Here is an 18,901-nt window from a genome sequence, read left to right on the forward strand (position 1 = left end):
GGAGAGGGGTTGTGGATAGATGATACTGTAATGCATGAGGGGGAGTGGGTGGGGGATGGGGGGTGAGGAAGTATGTATGGGAAAAATTTGACGCAGCCCGAAGGGATTTCTCCCCGTCTTCTCCTTTTCTGCATGGGGCGATGGAGAGTGGGGGTCGCTGAATTTATGAAGTGGCCATGCTGTGGATGTGCTGCTTCACTGCTTCTGACCCAGGGCAGTGGACAGGATGCAGGGATGACCCGTCATCCAAGAGGTGCCAAGATAAGAGGGAGGGAGGAGGGTGGAGGGGAGTGGAATATATAGGAAATGGAATGAGTGGGAGTGGTTTCTATGCCTTTTTCTTTTTGGCTAACCCCGTGTAAGGGGGAAAAAGCCTTTGGTATATGTATGTATGTAGGTTGCCTATGTACTTGTACTTGTCAGTGGTGTGTGTGTGTACGTATGTGTAGCTTAACAAGGTTGTTAATTAGCTAGTTTATATATCTGTGATGTCAGTAGTTAAGGGAATACCGTTATAGGGGGTGAGAGAGAGAGAGAGAGAGAGGTGAGGAGGAACAGCCAAGAAGGCAAAGTTTTACTTGTGCATAGGACTTGTACAAATTCACCAGGGAAAAAAAAGATTAAGTCAACAAATGAATAGATAAATTAAATCAATACTTTAATGAATAGATAAATAATAATAAATGAGGCCAGGTGAAGTACAATTGTCCACTACAGGTCCAGAGGTAAGTAGTGTTCTCTTGTGTAGCCTAAACAAATTATTGCTCCCTTTTGTATGTAATTAGGGCTCTATTCTTTGGTCTAGAGACAATTAGGGCTTGCTCGCATAGTTTACAGGTATTGAGAGATCTTCTGTAGTCTTGAGACTCTAGAGGTAATTAGGGCTCTCTCCAGCAGTCTAGAAGCAGTTCGGGTTTTCCTCTTTAGTCTGCATGTAATTAAGGCTCTTTTGTAGTCTCAGGATTTGGAAAAAAAAAATATATATATATATATATATATATATATATATATATATATATATATATATATATATATGCAGAAGAACCATCAAGGAAAATAATAAAATTATGATTGAGCGCTTTCGTCTATATAGACATCCTCAGGGTACATACAGTGATGATACAAACATGAGTATGTATACAAAGTGGGAGGCCATGGATGGGAGTGTCTCATGAACCTGTACCGTTTGCAGCAGTGGACATTTGGGCCACCACATTAACAATAAAATTATCAAGTTTGTACATTCCTTGACTTAAATTTAAGTTGTTGACAAATGTATCTTTAATCAGACTAGATTCTATTATATTTCTAGTCAAATATGACTTATCATATTTCCTATTTTTAATGATAATAAAATCCAGTCTGATTAAAGATATATTTGTCAGCAACTTAAATTTAAATCAAGGAATGTACAAACTTGATCATTTTATTGTTGAAGAAAAAAACGGTGGTCCAAACATCCGGTGCTGCGTATAGTATAGGTTAACCATGAGAGATTCCCTCACAACCTTTTCCTGTTCCCATCCATGGCCTCCCACTTTGTATATATACTCATGTTTGTATCATCATAGTATGTACCCTAAGGATGTCTAAATAGACAAAAGCACTCGGTCATCATTTAATTATTTTCCTTGGTGGTTTTTCTGCATATTTAGAATCACAAGTTCATGTGATTTCTCATGCAAATATATATATATACATATATATATATATATACAGATTGACCTCTCATTAATGGACATTAATTAGCTGTATTTGCGGTGTTTTTGGTGATGTTGTTTAGTGCTGTGCAATCACTATGCCACCCAAAAACCACTCCAAATCAATGGATTATTCACATCAATGGACACTGTTACCCCCCTTTTAGTCTGTTAATGAGAGTTCAATCTGTATATGATAGATAAAGGATTAAAATAGATAAATAAAAATAAGAAATAATGAGAAATAAATGAAAACAATAAGTAAAAGCACTGATGATACAAAACTGTGCGGAGTGGCAAATGATCACTCAAACCAATTAGATATTCAAGTAGATTTAGATAAATTACAGCAATGGTCTGAAAAGTGGCTTATGAAATTTAACACAAGTAAATGCAAGGTAATGCACATAGGTAAAAATAACAGTAAGTACAATTACAAGTTATTTGGTAATTTGTTAACAAAAGTGGATAGTGAAAAAGATCTCAGCGTAATTATCAGTAACGACCTCAAATCATCCAAGCAATGTATTTCAGCCTCTGAGAAAGCAAATAAGATTCTGGGACTGATTGCGCGATCTTTTGATTTCAAAAGTCCATCACTCATTAACAAGCTATATAAATCGTTAGTTCGTCCACATTTGGAATATGCTGTTTCTGTATGGTCACCGAATCTCATTAAAGACATTGACAGACTGGAAAAAGTACAATGGCGAGCCACAAAACTGATTCCAAATATCAAAAATAAATAATACGAAAATCGACTAAAATACATGAATCTGTTTTCCCTAAAAAAAGCGTAGACTCAGAGGTGACTTGATACAGGTCTTTAAGATTTTAAAGGGAATTGACAACATCAAAAGTGACAAAATTTTCACATTGAATGAGAATCAGACAAGAAACAATGGTCTCAAACTGTCCGGAAATAGATTCAATTTGGAAGTAGGTAGAAACAACTTAGCCAACCGTGTAGTAAATGAATGGAATAAACTTCCTGCACAGGTAGTGCAATGTAGTTCAGTTCAAAGCTTTAAGAATCATTTAGATAAATAACTAAGATGCTGTAATGATTATAATTTATGTTATATTATTTGTTTTTGTTTTGTTATCATTTGTCTGTCTGATTTTCATTTATTATTAGTTATATGTCAATTTATTATTTTTACTGTTTACCTGTTTGTTTATTATTTAACTATACCTATGCATTTATTTATGTATTTTATTTGTTATTTACATTATTATAGTTTTTATTTATTGTTTTATTATTAATATGATTTTTTTTTCCGCATCCGACCTAGATATGGATCAAAAGGTCTCCTGTTGGCATGCTCCGCCTTTGTAATCCTTTGTAAAACAAGAAAAGATAGTTTTGCACAAAATAAGATTTAAGTCTATAAAGAAAATATGCATTCAGCTTGTGTATCAGCCAGGTATAGGTTATTGCAGAATTGATAAGCATTCTTCAGGTGTGATATATCTATCCCCTTGGCATGTTAGATTTAATTCCCCTCCTGGTCAAGAATTATTTGTGCAGAACACACAAGCTGCCCCTTTCATTTCATTCACAGCCATCAACAATAAAAGTTAAAATCGCAAAAATATTGAATTGAACAAATCATTAGTTGCACTGCTTTTGGGGGACAATGTAATATGTGATTAACTTCTTTCCAGATACATATCATTTGCTGAGTTCCAGGCATTTGAGGGGCTGCTGTGTGTTCCAGATGCCCTGTACAAGACTGCTTTCCAACTCTTTGACACAAGGGGAACAGGAATGGTTACTTTCGGTAGGTCAATCTTTAAGATAATTTAAAAATTTAATAATGATATTAATAATGAAAGCTTTTAATATATACATACCAAAGGCTTTTTCCCCCAAACTTTTATATACAGGGTGTTCGGGATAAATTTGACACTTTTTTGGAAAGGGAAGAAAAATATTATATCTTGGCCAAAAATTGATGTATTCTCAAGTTCAAAGTGCACCTCTTAGAGGATCCTTTGCCAAATACAGCTCACTCAAAGAAGCTGCCTTGAGCCTCCACCATGGCCTCCAGGCAGGACCTGGACCTTCAGTACATGGCCCTCACGGTGTCCTTCGAGAGATGCCTGAACACCAATTTGATCCTGGTAATCAGCTCGTCCTTGGTGTTGCAGGTGGTAGTATTGGGGTCTTTTTCAACTGCGCCCCACACATAATAGTCCATGAGGTTGCAATCAGGCAAGTTAGGGGTCCAGATGTTGGGACTGGTGAAGTCATAGAAGTTCTCAGACAGATTTCTGGGTTTTCCTGGAGGTGTGGCACAGAGCTGAGTCCTGCTGCTACACATATGGTCTTCCTGCAGCCACCCTCTCCACCCAGTGCTTGACAACAATAGACAGCAACTCAATATAGCCATCTGAAGTGAGTACGAGTCCCTCTTCAAAGATGTGAGGCAGCATGACATAGCCTTCGCTGGAAACACACCTATAGACCATCACATCCAATATGGAAGAAGGCGTGCAATGTTATATGAACTTCTTTGCAGACAATGCAAAACTATTAAAGAGAGAAAGTACAGAGGGAGACTGTAAATCTTTTCAAGAAGACCTGGACAAAGTCTGGAAATGGAGTCAGAAGAGTGGAATTTGGAAAAAGCAAAAATAGAATCTTGGGTCAATATAAAATTGGTACAAAGGAAGTTAATAAAGTAAACTCAGAAAGGGACCTAGGATTAACTATTTCAAATGATATGACACCAGACAAACATGTCAACAAATTAGTCAGAGAAACTTTTAACTTATTAAGATCAATGAAAATAGCCTTTGACTTCATGGATGAAGAAATGTTAAAGAAAATACTAGTTACACTGATAAGACCAAAATTGGAATATGCAGAGTTACTATGGACACCTAGTACCAAAAAAGACATAAACTAGAAAGAATTCAAAGATTAATGACAAAGATGGCACCAACACTTTGCAATTTGACATACGAACAAAGATTTGATAAACTAAATTTACCAACCCTGGAACAAAGAAGAGAAAGAGGTGATTTGAGAGAAACAGGTGATTTGCTAACCATTTACATAATTATGAAAGGGATGGAAATTCTTGATAGGGATGACCTGCTAAAATGGGACAGAAGAGATTCAAGAGGACATGAGAAGAAAATTAAGAAAGACAATTACAGAAGAGATCTGAAAAAGAATAGCTTCCCACAAAGAGTGATAGATATCTGGAACAAACTGAATGAAGAAACAGTGAGTGCTAAAACTATACACGACTTTAAGAACAAACTGGATGCAGAAAGGAACAAGAGTGGGTCTCTACGAGCATAGCTCTCTTCCCGCAAAATACAACTAGGTAAATACAGTTTGAGGGAACTTGGTCTTCATGAAGTGTGGGACTTTTTGCAGACTGTAGGCTAGCCACCTGTTCTGCATGTTGTGCAACTGGTCCTGGCAGAAGTTCTTCTCATCTGAGGAAAACCAGAGCATCCCCGGCTTGACTGGGTGTTTGACCTTGTTGAGGAGTTTCTTGGTTTTCGTAAGATGGTTCTCTTGGGCCTTGGTGGCTAGTAGTTAGCCCCTGTGCCTTTTGTATGAGGAGTAGTTCAGCACTTTTTTCATAGTCACCACTCCAATGCCCATCTCTCTCGCCAAGGTCCGCATTGCATTGCCTGGATATTGTTGCACCCTTTTTTGGAACTTCTTTATGAATTTTGTTGTGAGGACAGAGTCAGAACATCTGCTATGATCCTTTCTACTAGCCACTACTTTCACATCTCCATCGCAATTCTCCAGCTTGCATCTCACGATCTTCACGGTATTCAAGGAGCACTGAGCTGCAGCTGAGTTTTCCGAATTTTTTAATCTAGTGGGAATCACCATGATGCAGGTCACTCTCTTCCAATATTCTGGTGTTTTTCAGTCGTCTATGCTCTTTAGCTCTCACACCCACCAATAGTACACAGAATCAGCTATCTGTTGCACTTTACTGCTATTAAATCCTTCAAATGGTTCTGAAATGACAAAAGATAAAAAAGTTATCAAATTTATCCCAAACACCCTGTATGAGTAAAACTAATGCGTGTGTGTTAAAGGGCTCAGATTTTCAGTGTGTGTTAAAGAAGGGCTCAGATTGTCAAGATATTGTCAAGCTAACTTGAACAGGGGTGAAAAAGGAGCTGGGAGATAGGGTTGATGAAAGAATATTAGGATGGTTTGGACACATGGAAAGAATGAGTGAAGAAAGACTAGTAAAAGAGGTATGGAAGGCAGATGTGGAGGGAGTGAACATGAGGGGACGTCCTAGGATGAGGTGGATGGATGGGGTGAAGGGGGCTTTGGGGAAGAGGGGAATGTCTGTTGAGGAAGGAAGGGAGAGGACGGAAGACAGAGGTGAGTGGAGAATGGTTGTATATGGATGATGTTGTGATTGCATGAGGAGGAATGGGCGGGGGGGTGGGGGGTGGGGTAGTATGTGTGAGTAAATTTTGACGTAGCCCGAAGGGATTTCTCCCCGTCCTCTCCTTATATGCAAGGGGGGACGGAGAGGGGGGGTCGCCGATTAAATGAAGCGGCCTTGCTGTGGATGTGCTGTGTCTTGCGACACTGCTTCTGACCCAGGGCGGTGGGCAAGGTGCGGGGATGGCCCGTCATCCAGGAGGTGCTCAGATGAGAGGGAGGGTGGGAGGGGTGTGGAGTGTATTTAGGGATGAAATGGGTAGGAGTGTTTTTATGCCTTTCCCTTTTTGGCTACCTTCCTTGAAAGGGGGAAAAAGCCTTGGTATATGTATGTATGTATATAACTTTTTAGATGGATAAAACTAATGTGTATGTGTTAAAGAAGGGCTCAGATTTTCTCTGATACAAATTGTATTGAAAATGACAGCAATTGTGTATTTATTGAATTTCTTCATATTTCCTATTTTTCTAATGATAATTCTTCCTTGTGGGTTGTGAATAGAGCTTGTTTGTTTGTGATAGATATTTTATTTCTTTTATATGTGTGTATGTGTATATATATATATATAATTTTTTCTAATGTTTTTTTCCTTCTTGGTAATGGTAATTCTTCAGCTAAGAGCTAAAGTAAAAGTGGGTAACGGATGAAAGTGGAATGAGTGGGGTTGGATGTATGCCTTGACTGGCTACCCTCCTTATAAGGGGGAAGAAACATTTTGGTATATAAGTAGTAGTAGTAGATGTTCTGCCTTAATGGTCCACTGCATGACTGGCCTACCCCCTGAGAGATGATACAGCCTCTTAATCTCACCATGGTGTCCGGCTTGGTAAGGTGGTATGCATGGTGAGAAGTGCTGCATGTGAAGTTCTGGTATGTTGGAATGGCTGTGGCAGATATAGATACATTGACACAATTCTTGCTTATGGAGGATGGGTCAACAATTGATTATATATCATCTATATGTTTTGATGGTTGTGGGTAGTTACTAAAACATTTTTTGTTGTAATATTCTCACCTTCCATAAAAGAAGAATTATCACAAGATTAGGGGAAAAAAAAAAAAAAAAAAAAAAAAAAAAAAAAAAAAAATATATATATATAAATATATATATATATATATATATATATATATATATATATATATATATATATATATATATATATATATTAGATGCTGTTACCTTTATTATAACTTGGTTATGTATGTGTGTATGAATGGATGGGTACATCAGTCAATTTAAAGTTACAAGCAAAAGTTTTGACCTACCCAGAGACTTGTGATACAGAATTCAGATTCTTTGTCTAACATTTTTTTTTTTATTCAAGAAAGTGACCTAACTGCTAAATACTACATAGGAAAACATATGACATGCTCCGCAGAATAAAAAAGGCATTTTTGAGAACTACTGTAGCGTTGGTCAAAACTTTTGCTCATGACTGTGTGTACGTACAAGATGACCTGTAGACCCTATTCACACTAGCTGTTTGAACCACATGGAGACTGCAGTGGTACTGCATAGTCAATGAAAAAAATTCATGGTTGTGTGTGAATGCCTCCATTAACTTACATTGCTCGTTCTCGTTTCAGAGGAGTTTGTGGAGGTGATCAAGCAGACGACCTTGCACAAGATGGTCCCCTTTGACTTCGAGAGCACCTTTGTCAAGATGTACTTTGGCAAGGAGAGGAACAGGGCCATCAGCTACTACGAGTTCAGCCAGTTCCTTCATGTAATATCCCTCTCTTTCTTTCCCTCCCTCCCCTCTCTCTCTCTCTCTCTCTCTCTCTCTCTCTCTCTCTCATTCTCTCTCTCTCTCTCTCTCTCTCTCTCATTCTCTCTCTCTCTCTCACTCTCTTTCCTCCATCTCTCTCTCCCTCCCTCCCTCCCTCCCTCCCTCCCTCCCTCCCTCCCTCTTCCCTCCCCATATATTTCTTTCCCCCATCTCTCTCTCACTCTCTCTATCTCTCTCTCTCTCTCTCTCTCTCTCTCTCTCTCTCTCTCTCTCTCTCTCTCTCTCTATATATATATATATATATATATATATATATATATATATATATATCTTTCCCCTCTTTATCTCTCTCTTAACCATATATGTACACACTAGTTTCCCCATTGTGGATATTCAATGCATAGGTTTTATACAATCATTACCTAGAAGTCTTTTGTGATGTTTGTATGACCCACGGTCATGCAGCATTTGTATATGATCAGAGACCATTTTCTACGTATGCACCTGTGTGCAATGACATGCTACACGTTAGTATGAAGGAGACATTTCAAATAAATTTATTAGATTTGATGAAGTGAAAAATCACAATTATGTAACTGTTGATGGTAAAAGATAAATAAATAAGATGAAATAATAATGATAATAATAATAATGAAATTAATCTGTGAATGATTAAATATTGATCCCGATTAAATTTTTTGTCATTCAAATATTTGATCAATTTCCAATAATTTCTATCTTCAATTTTCAACCCTCCATAATGCACTGCAGTTGACTGATGTCAATTTGGTACACTAAATCCATTACAAAATTTAAATTGTTTTTGCACGGTTGCAAGTGTTTAGCAAACAAATGACTTCAAATAATTGTTCTATATATTCTCCTCAACAATGGAATCAAATAATTTCCGCAATATTTTTGTATGTTATCCTTAACAATAGCTCCTAATAATTTCACCATTGTTTTTGGAAATTTGCCTTTCTTTTTTATAGCTGAATATGGGGGGGGGGGAAGGGGATTCCTTTGCCATTTCATCATCTTCCTCCTCTTCCAGCTCTTACTTTTCCTGTTCACACACACACCCCACTTGTATTTATTACACAATTTTTATGCAAATAATATTTTAGGAATTTGAATAGCACCCCTATGGACCAGAGTCACACATTTCTATATGATCGCAGGCTATTTTCTATTTAAAAAAAGCTGATAAATTTTAAGTGGGCCTTACATGATCAATATTATTGTGCAGTATTCTGTATTGTACAGTATTATTGATGGTGTAGGGATGGTATTTGATGTCTTCAATATATTGTGTAATTCTTTGATTCAATATGTTGTGCTACACAATGATGGGCTTAGCAGGGTCAGATAAACCTTCTTTGGTTTTCTAGGTTTATTATAAAGGTGATCTGGGATTACAGCTTGGAGATATAATCTCCCCTGGTGAGTCTAGGGAGAGTGTCTCCTCCAGCTCCTTGTCTGTGGCGAACACAGTCACTCGTTATATAGTGGAAAGGGGCATATGTAAGCATGTTTGGTGTAGGTTGTCACATATGTGATGTATTTGTGTTAATAACATATTATGCGTCAGTTGTATTGTAAAGGGTTTAGTAATATTTGTGGTTGTGGTTAGTATGTATTGGAGTTACAATAATGTAGCTGGGTAGGTATAAGGAAAGGTTAATGAACTGTTTGGTGATGTTAGGTATTTCCTTGCTAGGTGATGATGCAGTGCAGCTTGTTATTATATCTTGTATTATCTGAATCAGGTGTTTTGATTAGGAAATGTGAGGTCATCAAGATTGCTAAAGACTAAAAGACTAGTGCCTTCATGTATGTAGGGGAATATATGTCATAGTGTGATAGTAATGGTAGGATACACCATCCCTACACCATCAATAACATTGGACAATATGGAATGTTGTGCAATAATATCGATTGTGTAGGGCCTGCTTTAACTTCTGCTATCCCTTTTTGAATTTCTTTCCTTGACCATCTCTACAATTCCACCTCTTCAGCGCAATATTGTCCCCAAGGATAGAAGTGCTGAATATCCATCTATATGTCAAGGGCTTATCCCCCTACAAGGGAGGTAGCCAAGCCAAAAGGCACTTACCCACTCCCACCCATTCCACTCCCATCCACCACCCTTTCCACCATCTCATCTTAGCTTCTCATGGATGACGGATAATCCCTGCATCCTGCCCACTGCACTGGGTCAGAAGCAATGTAGCAGGACATGGTATATCCACAGCAAGGCCACTTCACTTAATTGGTGACCCCCCTCCCTCTCTGTCCCTCATGCAGAAAAAGAGAAGACGGGGAGAAATTCCTTCAGGCTGTGTCAAAATTTCATTTGCACATCCCTCCCTTGCATCACAGTATCATCTGTACACAGCCATCCTCCACTAGCCCCTATCTCCTTTGCCCTTCCTTGCTCAACAGATATTCCCCTGTTGCTCAATGCCCCTTTCACCCCATCCATCCATCTCATTTGTGGTTGTTCCTTGAAGATCACTCCATCCACCTCTGCTTCCCACACTATTTTACTAATCTTTCTTCACTGATTCTTTCCATGTGTTCAAACCATCCCAATACTCTTTCATCAGTCCTATATGTTATCTCCTTTTCCATTCCTACTCCCCTCCTTGCCTCCTTGTTTCTTAATTTAACCAACCTTGTAACCCCTACCATACTTCTCAGATATTTTATCTCAAACACATTTAAACTTTTCCTCTCTGCCTCTCTTTAAGTTCCAAGTCTCTGCCCCATACAGTGCTTTCAGTGCAACCACCCCTTCATATAATATCCTTGTTGCATCCATTCCCAAAAGTCTATTTCTCATGACACTTTTTAATCCCCCAAGGTATTTGCTCGCTTCTCTTAATCTACAATTTACCTGTACCTCCACTCCTCCCTTTCCTGCCATATGCAACCCCAAATACCTAAATCTATCCACTTTCTCCAGCCACTTCTTTAAGACTTCCAGCTCTCTGCCACCCTCTCCCCTTGTACATCTCATCACCTTACTTTTATCCACATTTACCTTCAACTTTCTCCTATTGCATACCTTTCCAAACTCTGTCACCAACTGCCTTGATCTTCCCTCTGACCCTGCCACAAGTGCAGTGTCATCAGCAAATAACAACTGGCTCACCTCCTACTTTTCTCCATTTTCTTTAATCATCTCTAGTCCCCTGCCCATTACCCTTGCATATACCTCCTGCACTACTCCATCATCCATGTACACATGCACTGGATATAGGGGCCACAAATCACTAAAAATTCTTCCTTCCCTTCCTGTACCCCTCCTCTTCTTCCTCCTCCATCCTTTTTCTATTCCCATCCTCTTTATCTTTTCTTCTTTGTCTCCTATTCCTCTTCATCCTCTCCCACCTCATCTTTCTTTTATTAACTCTCTGCCCTCCCCTTCCTCTTCCTACTTCTGCATCTCCTTTTATTTTTATTCATTCATTAATCTATTACATGTTGATCACTGATAATGTTTAGTATTCTTGGGTATGTTTTAAAAGTTACATTAATTTTTTTATTTTCTTAAGTTTTAAGAGGTTAAATGCATACATGTCATTTTGTGTAAATCACAATATACTGTGATAATGATAAGAATATTAATAATGATAATATTGATAATTAGTAGTAGTAGAAGTAAAGTGATGAAATGTACAAGGGGAGAGGGTGGCATTGAGTTACAGATAAGTCTTAAATGAGAAAGGCTGGAGGAAGTGAAGAGTTTTAAGTATGCAGGTCCACACATAGCAGGGAATGGTGGAATGGAGGTGGAGGTAAATTATAGAGTAAGGATGGCAACCAAATGTTTTTGGGGATAAATTCTAAGAGAAGACTACAAAGGAGTGATTGTGCCTGAGACACTGTATGGGGGAGATATTTGGTATTCAAAGGAGGCACAAAGGAGGAATTTGAATGTGTTTGAGAATCATGGTGGGGTTACAGGGATGGATATGGGGATAAATTCAAAGAAAAGACTTTCCAAAGGAGTGATTGTGCCTAAGACACTGTATAGGGCTGTTATTTGGTATTCAAAGGAGGCATAAAGGAGGAATTTGAATGTGTTTGAGAAATATGGTGGAGTTACAAAGATGGATAGAGTGAGGTGTAGAATTAGATGGATTGATCTTGAGGGGAAGACTGAGAATATGATGGATGGATGGATGGATGGGGTGAAAGGGGGCCTTAGATGCAAGGGAAACATGTCTCTTGAGCAGGGAAGAGTATGTATGAGGTATGTATGAGTGGAGAGTGGTTAAGAATAGAAGGTGATTGATGTGGCTCAAAGGGATTTCTTCTTGTCTGCTCCATAATTTCTTGAGTGAATGAAGAGAGGGTTGTCATGTAATGATGCAGTGTAGGTAAACCAGCTTTAGTTTTTGGGCCCTGCTGTGGTGTTGTCTTATTGCATTGATTAAACTGGGTAGTTGGTGGAGGACAAGGATGGCTCTTTATCTACAAGGAATTAATATAAAGGGGACAACTAATGGTTATGGGATTAGTGTATGCCTTTGCTGTGCCACCCCTTGTAGATTATAAGGGGAATACCTTTTGGTATATGTATTGGTATTATCATTATTATTATTACAAGATGCAGGGATGATCTGTCATCCAGGAGGTGCCAAGATAAGAGGGAGGGTAGAGGGTGGAGGGTAGTGGAGTGTATTTAGGGATGGAATGGGTGGGAATGATTTTTATGCCTTTTTCTTTTTGGCTACCTCCCTTGTAAGGGGGAAAAAGCCTTTGGTATACGTATGTGTGTATGTATTATTAATATTGTTGTTATTATTAACATGTATCATTGTCCACAGGACTTCCATGAGGAACATGCAGTGCAGGCGTTCAAGACATTTGACAAGGAGGGAAGTGGCTTCATCAGTGCTCTGGATTTCAACAACATCATGCTGTCGACCAAGAAACACCTGCTCACCGGCCCCGTGCAAAACAACCTTGTGGCTGTCAGTACTTTCCTCAGCAAGACGCCTGCGTCGTCTCATTTTGATAGTAGTGCCAGTAGTAAATGAAGGAACTGTACCAGTATTAGTAGAATTCTTCATGTTTTGTTTTCTCCATTTTGGATTTTTCTTTTCTTTTTTCCCATGAGGTTGAGGGCTATTTAATACTCACCCCTGTAATGCCCAGTGATTGCTTTATGTACTTATTTTGTTTAGATCTAGATGGTTTTCTTCAGCTGAAAGGAGACCTTGGGGCTGGTTGGGCCATAGTTGAATAAATTTGTTTGACATTAAACACCAAAGTTGTTAAAATTACCACTGGGCATTCATGGGCTATACATACACACACACTCATCATCAGGCATCTTGAAAGAGATGGCTGGGCAGATTGTGCCTTCCTGGACCTACAAAAGGCTTTTGACAAGTACCACACAAAAAACTACTAAGAAAAATTGAACTAATAGGTGGAATACAAAGAAAATTATTGGAATGGATGGGAGACTTCTTGAAAGGAAGAAAAATGAGAGTGATACTTAGAGAAAAGAACTCAAAATGGGTAGACATGATAAGTGGAGTACCCCAAGGCTCTGTATTGGCTCCGATAATGTTTGCTATTTATATAAATGACATGGATGAAGGAATTAAATGCTACATAAACTTCTTTGCAGATGATGCAAAACTATTGAAGAAAGTGAGTAACGAAGAAGACTGTAAATCTTTTCAGGGAGATCTGGACAAAGTCTGGAACTGGAGTAAAAAGAATGAAGTGAATTTCAACATTAAAAAATGTAGTATAATGGAATTTGGAAAAAGCAAAAATAGAATATCCGGCAAATACAAAATTGGAACAAAAGAAGTTACAAAAGTAAATTCAGAAAGAGACCTAGGAGTGATCATTTCAAATGACATGACACCAGACAAACATGTAAATAAAATAGTTGGAGAAACCTACAACTTAATAAGATCAATGAAAGTGGCCTTTGACTACATGGACGAGGAGATGGTGAAGAAAATCCTAGTTACACTGATAAGACCAAAATTAGAGTATGCACCGACACTATGGTCACCCAGTAAAAAAAAATAATAATAAAAAATAACATAAAGAAACTAGAAAGAATTCAAAGAGCACTAACAAAGATGGCACCAACACTCAGTATGCTGACATATGAACAAAGATTAGAAAAACTAAAAATATTAACTCTGGAGCAAAGAAGAGAAAGAGGCGATTTGATATCCATATATAGAATTATGAAAGGGATGGAAATCCTTGACAGGGATGATCTACTTAAATGGGACAATAGAAATACAAGGGGACACAAGAAGAAACTTAAGAAGGACAGTTACAGAAGAGATCTGAAAAAGAATAGCTTTCCACATAGAGTGATAGATACATGGAATAAATTAAAAGAGAAAACAGTGAGTGCTAAAACTATACACGACTTTAAGAAAGAACTGTATGTGGAAAGATATAAATGCGGATCCCTACGAGCATAGCTCTTCTGCAAAATATAACTAGGTAAATACACATACATATATATATATATATATATATATATATATATATATATATATATATTATATATATATATATATATATATATACATACATATATATATATATATACAGTCAGCCCTGATCATATTGCATACTTGGGAAATATACGCAAAAAATTTCTATAAAATTATTTTAAAAATTACAAAAAATAATTAAACACTTGCGCTGTCAATGCTACTTACCGATGAGGAAGCGCTTGGCCTTGATGACTTGCTGGAGTCCCCTGGGGACAGAAACGGCCAAATTCTGACAGTGGGAAGCAGGAATTTCCTCCCACACCTTCTGGATGGCTATCTCAAGCTTGGGAATTGTATATGTGTCTTCCTGACAAAGACGTGCCTTCATGATGCCCCATAAGTTTTCTATGGGCGGAAATATCATGTGACTGACCAGGCCAATCCTCTGTGTAGTCGACTTCACTATCACTGGGCCACTTTTTGGCTGCCCTTGAGGTAGGGCAAGGGGCAATCTTGGTGAAGGGTCTCAGAACCAGTTTTTGTGACACCCCCCACCTGTTGCCTTGGGTATTTCTTGATTATTCTTTCCAACTTTGTGTAGTTCAGTCACTTTCACAATGTTATCATGCACTGTGCAAATTTCAGGCATAATGCAAAGGGCAGGGCACACCCCAAAAATCAGTGAACACAGTGAGGAAAAACAAAGAAACTCTGTGACATTGAAAAAAAAAAAAAAACACTCCCACTGAAGGACAGTCACATGCAGACCGCCTTTGTCCCACATGGCTATTGCATGGATGGATGGCTAAAGGTTGCCAGTTAGTCACTTTCTCCTGCACATTTTTTGTGAACGAGATATCACACAGGTCCCAAAAACATGGACCATTATGCATACTCAAAAAGTTTGCAAAATGGTCTGCACTAACTATATATATATATATATATTTGTGTATGTGTATATATAATTTTTTTTTTAATGAAACTGCATCATAATCTATGTCAGGTGCACCCATCCCTTGATTTAATGGACAAAGGTTGAGGAACATTGGTCCAGCAAATATGATAAATGCAACATATTTATTGCAGTTTAATATCAGGCTTAACGAGCATTGTGAAGATGGGTTCTTGATATGCTATGATCAAATAGTGGAAAGACTCAAAAATGTTTATCGAGTCACTGAATTTTGATTGTTGTCTCCATAATCAATTAAATAAAGGGTTGAGTGTATTGACTGCATGTCCCATATATGCTGTTGACAACATAAGTTTTATGCAGTCAATATTTTAGGTAGTTTTAGTGACATCCCTATGGACCAGAGTCACACATCATTCCTCATCGAGGATTATCGAAACACTTTTAGTTTTTACCATCCCTCTTCTCTGCTTCCTTTCTTCAATCTCTCCTTTACCACTCTTATGAATCCACCTCTTAGTTTTCCATATTACAGTAGATTAGCCTTGGGTTGGGGTCAGTGAGAACGCTGCCTGGGTATTTGTTGTTTGTTGTGAGGAATTTAAGTACTAGAAAGGACTTGTGGGGCTACTGAAGGTTAGCAACCTCACCCAGTGCTGTGCAGAGCCATTGTGGACTCTGTGGCAGCAAGCATTATGGCCCCCACAGTTTTGTGAAGGATTCTGCCAATTCCCCATTATTTCCAGTGCCTCCAGCAATCAGAAAGGTACAACTGATACAGGAAAGGCTAGAGAAAAGACAAGAAGAAATGGCTAATTCATGTCAACAACTTTATGAAGATATAAAAGAAAAAACTTAAGCAGCTGTACCTATGTAAAACTGTGTCCTTATTCCTCTTGGGCACCCCAAACACGTGGACCCTGGGGCACTGCCCCCCACCCCACTCAAGTTTCAGCATGAAAAAGTGATTTGCTGAAAGGAAATGGAGAAAAAGGATCAAGTAGTACTATTTTGTGTTATATACATACACAAAGGCCAAGGTGTTGTGTGTCACCAGATAGTAAAACTGAAGGCAATGATTAATAAATCGAAAGTCTCACTCTATAAGGAAAAGGGGTGGCTGCATCAAAACACTATAAGCCTCGACTCCTCATGGGAGAAAAATATGAAATTGGGAGTCCCTTGTTTCCATGTTTTGTCCCCATTTAGTGTTTTTTGTGATATGCAGGAGGAACACTGATGTATTCTTGCGCTTACCTCCCCCTCCCTCAGTGTAGCACTATTCTGGGTTTCGTACATAATTCAGCTTTGTAAGAATATTGCTTCTTACAAAGTAGAATACAAAATAACATTTCATACTATTCTCTTTATTTGTTGATACACTTTCTCCTCTTTCTTAAGTATTCTGTATCTGCATTGTGTTGCACATATTTAACTGCATTCATTAAGGAATGACCTCTATGCAACTGGAGCCAAAACAAAATATATGTAATATATGTCTGTATAGTGCTCTGGTCACCTGGGTGCTGTAAGTTCACTGCAAGAGAGACCTGGGACAACATATTGATTGATTGATTGATTGATAGTTTGGTAGTTTAGACAAGGGGTTTCAACCTTTTTCTCCCTGTGTATCCTTTTCAGCAGTCTTAGTGCCAGCCATGTACTCTTTTCCTTTGTAATAAGTGGGAAGGAAAAAAAGAAAAGCAAAGAATCAAAATAAGATGGAATAAGTAAATATATTGTATATCTTTGTAAGTAGTGCAGTGAAGGAGTACACAACATAGCCAATAAGTAAATAGATACATGAAAAAATACTAAGTGATGATAAAAAAAAACAACTAGATTTGCTTAGCTTATCTGTTTAGTACATAACCCCTGATAAATTGGTGGTGTACCCCAAGGGGTGGCATACCCCAGGTTTAGAATCTCTGCAGTCTAGACACTCAAGTTTATCCTAAACCCCACCCTCCTTGGAATGAAATTGTCCCTTATGATTCGATCAAAGATTATTCATCTTCAGGCAGCCAGCAGCCACCAGGTTAGCTTCCCGTTCTTCATGGCTTTCAACTCTTTGCTGACAAACATGGAGCTTGTGAAACGTATTTACCTGAATGCATCTCAAGGATCTAGGACGCATGAAGTGACAAAAGGTAAAAATATATACACATACATATATACATGCATACTGTACAAAATGTAAAACTATATACGCATACATCCATTCATAATAAGGGCCTTTCCCCCCATGTGTAGGGGTGGCCAAGGTGACACATACATCCACCCTACACCCATCAAAAATCCGTTCATCACTCTTCCCATAGTGGCATCTAAATAAATAAAAGGAAACAAATTTGCACATCTGAGAGTAACTATTGCTTTGATTACATATTGTTAATACACATGTGGAAATTATTGTAATGTTGCTATACACATTTGATAGTAGCCGTTGCTTTTAATACATATTGTTTATACTTACATGGAAAATATTGTAATGTTGACATACATAAACTTTGCAACACATGTTTATTACCATCATTTTCATGTTGCTGGTCCCCATCGGGGGTATTGGCCATATGTTATTGTGGGGTTAAAAGCTGCTCAGTAGCATGCAGCTGATACTTTAGGATCTGTATGGGGTGATCCTATGGACCAGAGCCACACATCATTTTGTCTGTGATAGAGGAAATCTTTATTCATAGAGAAATTATGGTATTTTAATTATATTGTGACTGTCACTCAGTGATGGCCCCCCACCACTCTTAATACTGTCCTGTACCACTTCTTTGAATATTCATTTCCTTTTCCCCTGAACCCTGTGGTAAGGGAGAAAGAATACTGCTACCAAGTGTTCCCACTTGAGTTGTAAAAGGTGACAGGAATGGAACAGGGATAAGACTATGGATCCTACTCTCTGTAGCCCCAAAGGGGACATATAAAAAAAGCAGACATAAAAGGGTCTGGGAGGAGTTTTCCAACCAAACCCCTAAGGTTTGGGTCTTTTAATGTGCATTGATGTGGTACAGATGAGAGTAAAAGGGAAGAGATAAGTTAGTATGTTTGTGAGAAGAAAGAAGGATGTGTTGGCATTGAGTGAAACCAAGTTGAAAGGGAGGGGCAAATTTGAATCGAGGAGTGTAGTTAGGAGGGTGTCAGGAGTAAAGAGAGAATAAGGGAGAGAAAGGGTGGCTATACTAGCAAGTGGAAAAAATAGGTGAGCATGTGGTGGAGTGGAAGGAGGTTTCTTCAAGGTTAATGTGGATGAAGGTGAAACTGGGAAGGGAGATGTGGGTCTTTGTAAGTGCATATGGGCCTGGTAGTGAGAAGAGTGTAGAAGAAAGGGAGGCTTTTTGGATAGATTTGAATGAGTGCATAGATGGATTAGGGAGAAATGTCAGTGTAGTAGTATTGGGAGATCTCAATGCTAGGATAGGAGGCAAATCAATAGATGGAGTGACTGGGGAGTGTGGAGTTCCATAAAAAAAATCATAGTGGAGAGTTGATGGTGATGTGTCTAGAAAGTTGATAATAACAAATACAGTGTTTAGGAAGTAAGTCAAGTATAAGTACACATGGGAGAGAGGGTTGGGGGATGGAAGGGTGGTAGATAGGGCTTTAACCT

The 18,901-nt window shown here is 38.3% G+C and overlaps 1 protein-coding gene across 3 annotated transcripts in view; it reads left to right on the top strand.

The window, feature by feature from the left end:
* The window catches only part of aralar1 (calcium-binding mitochondrial carrier protein aralar1), a 525,272-nt gene that overhangs the window by 456,675 nt on the left and 49,696 nt on the right, over positions 1-18,901 (top strand). For all 3 annotated transcript variants that reach the window (XM_076212853.1, XM_076212855.1, XM_076212854.1), the window contains 4 exons: positions 3,369-3,484; positions 7,733-7,872; positions 12,714-12,860; positions 17,303-17,432. In XM_076212853.1, the coding sequence (XP_076068968.1) occupies positions 3,369-3,484; positions 7,733-7,872; positions 12,714-12,860; positions 17,303-17,432 (533 nt within the window). The remainder of the gene's footprint in view (positions 1-3,368; positions 3,485-7,732; positions 7,873-12,713; positions 12,861-17,302; positions 17,433-18,901) is intronic.

Source organism: Oratosquilla oratoria, chromosome 30, assembly GCF_046742065.1.
Source record: "Oratosquilla oratoria isolate Oo_2021 chromosome 30, ASM4674206v1, whole genome shotgun sequence".
Classification (NCBI taxonomy): Eukaryota; Metazoa; Arthropoda; class Malacostraca; order Stomatopoda; family Squillidae; genus Oratosquilla; species Oratosquilla oratoria.